At 34.4% G+C, this 9,366-nt stretch overlaps 1 protein-coding gene across 6 annotated transcripts; it reads right to left on the bottom strand.

Annotated features, from left to right (window-relative positions):
* Positions 1-91: 91 nt before the first annotated feature.
* On the bottom strand, positions 92-9,366 carry LOC103492344 (uncharacterized). Of its 6 annotated transcripts, none has more exons than XM_017045449.2 (14): positions 9,135-9,366; positions 8,809-9,017; positions 6,841-7,015; positions 6,467-6,550; positions 5,363-5,604; positions 4,939-5,182; positions 4,491-4,570; positions 3,879-3,963; positions 3,096-3,227; positions 2,897-3,010; positions 1,941-1,985; positions 1,578-1,662; positions 687-740; positions 95-591 (listed from the first exon to the last, which is right to left on the bottom strand). In XM_017045449.2, exons 2-14 carry the CDS (start codon positions 8,988-8,990, stop codon positions 500-502), a joined length of 1,614 nt encoding a protein of 537 aa, XP_016900938.2. In that variant the 5' UTR covers positions 8,991-9,017; positions 9,135-9,366; the 3' UTR covers positions 95-499. The 6 variants fall into 6 exon arrangements, with proteins under 6 accessions (XP_050937309.1, XP_050937311.1, XP_016900938.2 ...); XM_051081351.1 differs by having other exon boundaries at positions 8,809-9,028; positions 9,135-9,365; XM_051081352.1 differs by lacking the exon at positions 9,135-9,366 and having other exon boundaries at positions 92-591; positions 5,363-5,483; positions 6,467-6,563; positions 8,809-9,125.

Here is a 9,366-nt window from a genome sequence, read left to right as displayed (position 1 = left end):
AAAAAAGAGTTATAAGGGAAAAATGATGTATACATCAGGAACAAGATTATACATTCAACTTATCGCAAATAAAAGCGAACCTGTCTCCCAAAAACAGATGGGGATATTATGAACAACTTGCGAAAAAAATGAAAATGATACATGAGACACCAAAAGCTTTATGGATTGTTAATGCAGCAATACAATTTCTCAAATACAAAGGGAGAGAAGAACGAGGCAAAAAAAAAAAAAAAAAAAAGGCCCAAGAAACGGCCACAAGAGAAGGCTAGTTTTTATCAGCCAACCTAGGCAGTCAAGGCCTCAGGAACAAAAAACTCAAAATCTCACACGCTCCAAAGCAGCCATTTGGAGGGGGAGATCTTGAGTTCCTAAACCAAAAAATCTGTACATGAACTTTGCAAAACAATTTGGAACTTTGAAATTCCTTTGCCACTGAAGAAATAAACAGGTGCTTTTAAGTATAAGCCATTATCTTCTTCAGATGGCCTCTTTAATATTTTTACTGTGACAAAGCATCCCCGGATGATGCCAATATGGCTTCCATGTCATCTCTTGAGTAGGTGGTTGTGTAGTTATCCAATGCCGAGTCACCTGTACAAGATGTTCATGTCCGTAAGAAGCTTATTGCAAAACAACTTCAAAGCTCGAGTTCGAATTGACAAGTATAGTTTGATCAAATCTCTTACTTTTAGTTGAGTCTACAGACGACGTTCGAATGGGGGCAGTGTTTGACTTCACATCTGAAATAGGAATTGGACAGACAAGAATGTCAGAAAAGGTCCTGGCATGTTTCCTCAACTCAAACCATTATCATAGAAAACATCAAATTATACAGGTAAGCATGTGCATATTTATATTTTCATGTAAGAATTTGTCACTGTTCAACAGATAGAAGAATCAAGTAGTTAAAGTGAGAAGAGGGCAAAACTAACTGTTGATATATGGGGGACATTTATTAACAATACTCGAGTCCAGGTGATACGACGTAAACCTATGAGCTTTGCAGAAAGTGACAGAAGAGGATATCTACTTAGAAAGTAATGAGAGTAAAATTTGATATGCGGCATTGAATTCTGCCGCTTACGAATATGTTTGGGATACATTCGATGAGATTCATTCAAAAAACATGAAGAGTAATCAAAGTAATGCAACTCATTACTTCAACTGAGTTAGATCCAACTTTTTGAATTCGCTCATGGAATCCAGACACCCAACTCATATTATGAGACAACTTGATAAGCAAATAGTTTTCAAATGGTAAATTACTTTAACAATTTTGCACACTGCAGTAAGTATGCAAGATCCATTTTTTGTCTGCGTAAAAGCATTTAAGCTCTAGCCTGTTGAAAGAGAAATGCTGGCATATATAATACATCTAAGAGAGGTTAGGACGCAGAAATAACCCTAAAAGTGATCATCAATTGGAAGGATTAGGCTAAATCCATGGCCGAACTAGAGAAATGCACAGTAGCATAAGCACATCACGTAGCACAGGTTGTTACACATGTTACATGATGAGGCGTGGGAGGAAGATGATTCAATCAAGAATCAAATCGGGAAAGACATAGATCTCTTACCAAATGAATGGTGTAGCCCTTTGACGGCTTCAAAATTTTTGTATGTATAACCAACAAAACTGAGATCTTTGGGAGTCAACAACATCTAACAAAAGGTCAGTGGAGACAATAAGATATCAAATACTTTTATGATTTTATCAAAAGTTCAAAACAACTAAGTAATGTAAACAGCAGTAATTGAAATGAAGAGTAAATACTAGATAGATTTATAATATTTCATTCAAAGCAATGGTGCAAAATAACATAAATTTTAAGATGACTGATGTACGCTGTTAACTTAATAATGGAAGATGCTCTTCATGTAGAAAGGTGCATTTTTTTATTACTTGCATCCGTTAATGCTCAAGATAATAAATTGTGTACCTTCCTTATTGGTCCAGATCCAGATCTAGTTGGCGGTGGATCAACCTATGACACAGCAGAACCACTGTCAGGATCTAGAAATCTAGGTGAGGAGAGAGAGTTATTGCTAACAATCTAAGTGCATAATTGATCTATTTTGTTCCTTTTTATTTTTATTGTATTTGTGTGTATGTGAGAGATTATTTCCTATCCTGATCATAGTATAATCCAAAGCACATTATTTACAAAAACTGCATGAAATTTCTTGAATGAAATAGTTGTCAATTATGAGTTGAATGGAACTAGATTACTATGGTAAGTGTCTCTAAGAAGCATAGACACTTTAGTTTGCTTGGCTTGTTCGTGCTGGACACTGTTTAGACAACTATCAAACACTTGTTAGTGCAACAAATATTATAGACATTTATAGAACGCTAGTTAAGTAGGACTGAAAAGGCACATATATGACTAATAATAAATTTTAAGGCTGAAATAAATCAAATTAACTTTTTAAGCATATAAATGCATTAGCCCATTTATTTTGAATTTTCTTTTGATATAAAAATGACATATATTTCAAAAACATGCCCTTCATGTGTCTGTGTCCTAATTTTTTTTAAAAAAATATGTTGTGTCATGTCCATGTCTCATATTTGTACCCATGCTTCTTAGGGGACTAGTGACTTATTGTAAGTTGTATATCTTGTAACATATATATAGTATGTTCACTTTCTTTATTATCAAAGAGTCCCAAAATGAGTTCATGTAAATATATTAATTACATGTGTTTTAAAACGCAGGTACAACACAATTTGGAGATTTGGATCAAGAACCTCTTGTTTGACTCAAATGGCTATCTTTTAGAAACCATGTCCAATCCTTAGAGGAATGTTCATACAATTAAAAGTCAGTCACCATGAAACAATAATGGATCCATGGAGTGAGATTTAAAGAAAAGAAGATTATCTTGACCTCACCTCATCGAATTGCATAAAATTCTGAGTATCAAGTTCCCCATTGACCTCGGGCTTAAACGCTGCATCTATGTCATAGAGTTTGTCCCAATCGGTATCTTTGAACCAAGGATGAGTCTAATATGTTTGTTTGTCAATATATAGAACAATAAGAATAAACCATCAGCGTATATTTAATTTGGGGAAACTACTATATGCTGACCTTGATTTGGTCTGCACCTCCAGAACCGAGCCTATTCTCAGCATCGCAAAGCAGCCTACTGATCATATCTTTTGCTTCAGGTGATAATCTTATCTCATCAGGGAATTTTAAGTGATTTTTCCAATGCACAATCTGATATAACAAAATTCAATAGCAAGCTGTTAGGATACCTAATGCATCAAGAACACTCAAGTATGGAAATATATGGAAATATCTTGTAATATTATAAGAAAAGTAACAAGGTAACAAGATAACCTAGACTTTCAAGAGGGGTAGTCTGTCCCAAATTTCCCAAAGAAAATCCCACAGAATTCTTCACTCCTTGCTCCAAACCCACTCCATCTATTTATAACCTTGTCCTAACAAACTTACTAACTATTTACTAATAACATGTCTCTTACTAATAACCATACTAATAATCCTAATATAGCCATAACTAGGGTCTTGCACAAGCATTAATTTAATTTGAACCACGAGATAGAAGGAAAATGAAACGTAAAGAATAGACCACTTAGCATGATAGCTATAAACTATATGTACTAATAGGAAGGGATTTTTGGTAACTTCCTTTTACCATGGGCTAACTTTTCTCTTCCTCCTTTGAATCCTTCACTGGTTTAATTAAATATTGCTAGTTTCTAATTAGAAAGAATCATCAGCTATAAGCGCACGAATAGAGCCCAAATGAATAGCTGGAGTGGTCACACTATTCAAAGAAAAAAGCAAAAGGAAAGCCAGATGTCCTTTTCATAAACAAGTCCACAAATGTAATTTAGATCAGACCTTTCGGCATGTTGTCACTGGATCATCAGAATAAAATGGTGGATAACCAACAAGCATTTCATACATTATTGCACCAAGAGACCACCTGCAACCAGGATATGTATAAGAATTCGTTCTGATGACGACATTGAAGCAAAAGCAATTATTATTCTTCCCAAGAAAAAATGAATACGCAATAAGGTATAGGTATAGGGACCAATGAAGCAAACAAACCTCATTCAATGACAAGATTATCATAATTGAGAATTTCCACTGGACAACCATATTTTAATTGAATACAAAGAATTTGGCTAACTTAATTGGACAGAAATTGTCTAACATTCTGATGATGTTTGGCACAAGGAAGAGAGAGTAACTTATTGTTATTGTTGTTGTTTGATATTATGTGTGGCAAAAAGATTGAATCTTAGACATTGAGGTTGATAGTACAAGTTCATGTCACTTGAACTATGCTCATACTGGCACGAAAAGAAAGTAATCAACTCTTATCTCACTCATCTTTACATTTTCATCTAGTCATTTCTCTTGGACATTAGCTGGAAATTCAATATAATGACTACTGTTGGAGAATTTCATTGGAAAATGTCAAGCAGTCAAATTGGATTAACTTACCAGTCGCATTCCACACCGTATCCTTTTTTTAACAATACTTCAGGAGCTATGTAATCTGGAGTGCCGACCGTGGAAAATGCCTACCATTAATAGACAAAAATATAGAACTGTAAGATGATTACAAAGGACCATGAAATATAATATGTGAAGATAAATGCTACTTTTTCTCTATCTCCGTTCTCTAACAAATTTTTATGGTCAAATTTGAAAATATAAATAGATATCAAGGTGCTGACAATCAAAATAAATAAATAAAACAGGAGTATTATTAGTTTCTTAAAACTAAACGAGTTGCCCGCTAGGACCTTACCACTTGGGGTTCTCCTTTCTCTAAAGTTAGAGCTTGTTAATTAAAAGATTAGCTTATGTTACTGAAAAGGAAGTAAAAAAACACCAAATATCTATGGGACTGCACAGTTCTTGAACATGAAGAGAGTTTTTCTTATACCAGTTTCCTTCTGTTAATCTGCCAATGCTGAAGTTGTTCAAGGGGGCTCTTCCAGCGCCTCCCGTTTTTTTTACCTGGAAAGCTCTCATCCATATCCACTGTGTCGTTCAAGTTTTCATCATCAAGGACTTCATTTTCATTTATAGCAGATAGATTTGTGCAGTCAAGAGGCTTGCAAAGACCAAAATCAGAAAGTTTCATATGACCCCTTTTGTCCAGTAGAAGGTTATCAGGTTTTATGTCTCTGAAAATTTAGATGAACTACGCATAAAGCACATTATAAAGTTGTGTAAAAACACATAACCCCACACACATCTATAATATATAAAAAATTGTGCATCTATTCAGAAATGCATAATGACTTGAAGGTATAATAGATGCAATCGAGTTCATCAGTGAATGTGCACCAGCATAATGAACCAACCTGTGGACGTAGTTATGTTTATGAATTGACTCTATAGCCAAAACACTTTGGGCGACATAAAATCTGGCCACAGTTTCCGTCAAAGTTTCCTCCCTTATCAGTAAAGTCATCATGTCACCTCCTGGAAGATACTCCATGATCAGATACAAGTATTCGGCATCTTGGAAGGAATAATAGAGTTTCACAATGCAGTGACTCGCAACTTCTGCAAGTAAATTCCTTTCAGCTCTGACATGTTCAACCTATGTTGTAAATAACTGACAAGTGAGAGAAGGTAAACCGATTGTTCTCATAGCACAAAAGCTATAATGTTCCATAATTGAATAGCCAACAACATTGCTCTTGAAAAAGCATGTAACTTGACATCTTTTCCACAATGGTGCAGATAGCCATTCTGAAATTGAACAAGTTTTCAAAATCAAGAGAAAGGGATCGTCCTTTCCAGAAGCATGTTCACCACAACAAGTTATACAAAAGAAATTAAGGACAATAATGATTATGATTGGTGATCAGATGGGAGTTCGAAGCAACTTATTTTATTATAGTATACTTTCTACAGATTCTAATTGCCAGTATGAATGCTTATCAAATGTAGGCCAATGCCTATTTGCATTATTTTTAAGCATTCCAAAAGAGGTACTTTGGGCCAGAATTGTGTTTCTGTAGAAAAGAAAAATGAAGTCTACATCGACAGGAACAGAACTATAGGACACAAAACACACTGAAAAAAAGAGCAGCATGAAAATGATTCCACTTCATCTCTCTTCAAAGATGGAAGGCTCCTCGGAAATTGATGAAACCCCACAGACCATATCTAATAGTAGAAAATTGTCGATACCTTGACTCAATCATTCCGAATATCTAATTTAAATTTTCTCTTTAACAAAGGAAACTGGTATATTTACCAAAAAAGGAGAGAATAACAAAGGAGGAAGAAAAATCAATTTCTGCTTTGTTAAACTTTATTCTCATCTATGGAATTTTCTAACATTTATTAGAAAAAGCATTCACCAAAACATGGGAAGAAAATTTTTTAATGGAGGTATTTCATAGAGTTAAAAAACATTTAGAAGTTGAAACTACAATATACAAGTCAGATCTTACCTGTCCTCTGCTGAGCATTTCTGATTTTCTCAACTTCTTCATGGCATATATGTTCCCTGTTTTCTTTTCCCGACAAAGTCTGACCTGTAAAATAATACTGAATATACATTAAACTATGTTAACTCCCAGAAGGAAAGTAAAACTTAAATGGAAAATCTGGAAAAAACGTAACATGTTTGACTAAAAAATTCATAGCAAACAACTTGTGGGCATATTTTGTTTGTGTAGTCTTAATCCAATCAGATAAATCATTTTAGTTCTCAAGAGATATTAACATAAATGTATAGTAATAAGATAGAACAGAGAAAGCATTTGGAATCTTTACAAGAAATTGTCCTAATTATATGCCACAATTAATAATTTCTACTTCCAACCTCCCCGAAAGCACCTCGCCCAATAATTGTCAAAAGGTCGAAATCCTCAACACAAATTTTATGCCTTTTCAGTCGTATGTATTGAGTCTCTGTGCGTTCCAAATCCTTCAATAGATTAATTTGTTCTTCTTCTGAGACATCTGAAGATGCCAACCTCTTTTCAAGCACGGAGCGCCTACAAATATGATAATAAGTTAAGAGAAACATGCCTCATCTATTACAAAATCCATAATTTAGTCCCCAACGTAATCAACAACCTACATGGATCCAAGTATAAATTCCGAAATCATTTTCGCTGGAACAATATGTCAAGCAGGCAACAGAAAAAATGAGAGCTTAACAAAATATCATACATTTTACTGAGTTTATGCGCCAAAGGTGAGACACATGTTAGATCCCAAACTTTTCATGAACCCGTTAGATCGCACTCTGGCCTTGGACTTGACCAACTTGAGAGGTCAAGAACAATGTGGACAGCAAGTAAAAGTCAAAACACTCTCAAATGAATAAGAGAAGAAACAAGACAACTTATGTGCCAGAATTATAGAACCCATGTTTATTAGGTAGAAATTTGTAGATCATAGTCTGAACCTATAATATTTGATGGTTCAAACATTTCATTCCCACTCAGTTGAGTTTAAGGGCCTCTACCACCAAGCAAACACTTTTCAATTGCATAAATGAATAGGAAGCAAGAAGAAAAATACAAACAATTCTAGATATCACTTAGGCCCCGTTTGATAACTATTTGGTTTATGGATTTTAGTTTTTTGTTTTTAAACTTTAAGTCTATAAACACTACTTCCATCTCCGATTTGCTATCTGCTTTTTATCAATGTTTTAAAAAACAAAGCCAAATTTTGATTGAAAATAAAAAAAAAAATTGATTTTGGAATTTAGCTAAAACTTCAACTCTTTTACTTAAAAAATATGAAAACAATGACAAGGAATTAAGAGGAAATAGGCATAATTTTCAAAAACCAAAAACCAAATTGGTGTTGGTAAACAAAAATGCTCGATTACTATAATCAAGCTATCAATTCATCAACTTATTCTAGCATCTAGCATCTACCAGCATTCATCCTTTGAAGGGCTAAGGGAGGAAGAAAGACACTCTTTCAAGTACCATAAATTGCATAAACACATAGTATATCTTCTGCTAGTTCCACAACACATGAAGAACATACTAAAATGCAGTTCCTGTTTCTTGAAAAATCAAGTGACATGCACTTCGGATACTAAAAGGATCACATAATGTTTCACCTTTTATTAAGAGCAAATGAAAAAATGCAACTGTACAAAACAAAAGAAGAAAGTGCACTACAAATGGATCCCATACACCTGAAAAGGAATAAAGTCAAAAGCTAAAAGCTTCTTCTTCCTTTAACTTTTCCACAATTATACACCTCTATCTTCTAATCTATAACTATTATGCAATAAGTAACACATAATTTATATAGAAAGTTAATTTGGAAGACATTAATTTCGTAGCTGCCACATAATAACCATAACAACGACGAAGAACCAATACGAGAAATAGCCATCCAGAACCCATCTCCCAAAATGTATCAAATGTGAGAAACATGAAGAAAAAAAACGATATCACAGAAAATGAACATCCACTCATAAAACCATTGCAGGTGTTGTGTTAAAAGAAAACTTCAAATCCAAGTTCTCTGAGGGCGTGTTTTGAGAGCGATTCTAAAATGACGAAAATCACTTTTGTCATTTTCAAAATCATTTCGGAACACATTCTTAATCCTTCGAAACCAATTTACATGACATGGAAATTACATTTAAAAGCATAAAATTGAATATTAAATTAATTTTGACCAATTAAGGCATGTTTGGATTGATTTTGAACATGACAAGCCTGATTAATTACTTCCAAATACGTGCAAATACAAATAAAGAAACAAATAAGAAGGCGATCATAGAAGAAACAGATTTACAAGGGAGATTTCAAACCTCTCTTTGCGTTCTTGAATGTGCTTTCTTTGAGCCTTGTAATGATTCTCAATATACTGTTTGGCTGCAGCAACCTTCTCCAAAGTCAAGCTCGAACCCACAAATCCAATTTCTTCTTCCTCCACGGTATTGGGTCCCACTTCATATTCTTCCTCACCTTCAACCTCCTCATGATTCTCCATATATTCCCCTTTTCTTTTCAGTTTCTCCTGATGATTTTCTTCCAAAAAATCAGAAAATTTTTCTGTCAATGTTATCTGAAATTCCGTTTTGTGATGTGAGTAGGAGGTAAAATTTGTTGAAAAGAAAGAAGAGGAGAATGGGACCTCAAGAAATTAACAAAGCTGACGACTTTTTTGTTCGTTTGAAAATCCATTCTGTTGACCTGACATGTGGGAAATGGTGATTCGATCCTTTTCTTGCTTCCCCAGCTTTGGCAATGGCCTTCCACGCGGCACTGCCCCACACGATCCTCCATTTTCGCTCTCTCTCTCTGTTTCATTGAGATGCATCATTCATTGCCCTTGCAACCAAAATTCGAGACAAAACAATCGACAA

The sequence above is a fragment of the Cucumis melo genome, chromosome 2 (genome assembly GCF_025177605.1).
Source record: "Cucumis melo cultivar AY chromosome 2, USDA_Cmelo_AY_1.0, whole genome shotgun sequence".
Lineage (NCBI taxonomy): Eukaryota > Viridiplantae > Streptophyta > Magnoliopsida > Cucurbitales > Cucurbitaceae > Cucumis > Cucumis melo.
This window is presented reverse-complemented; position numbering and strand designations above follow the sequence as displayed.

Coding starts and splice junctions, on each gene's coding strand:
- LOC103492344 (XM_017045449.2), bottom strand. CDS start 8,990: ATGGAGAATCATGAGGAGGTTGAAGGTGAGGAAGAATATGAAGTGGGA. Junction 4,571..4,938: donor AGATTAACAGAAGGAAACTG/GTATAAGAAAAA, acceptor TATTAATGGTAG/GCATTTTCCACGGTCGGCAC. Junction 1,986..2,896: donor ATTTTATGCAATTCGATGAG/GTGAGGTCAAGA, acceptor GCTGTGTCATAG/GTTGATCCACCGCCAACTAG.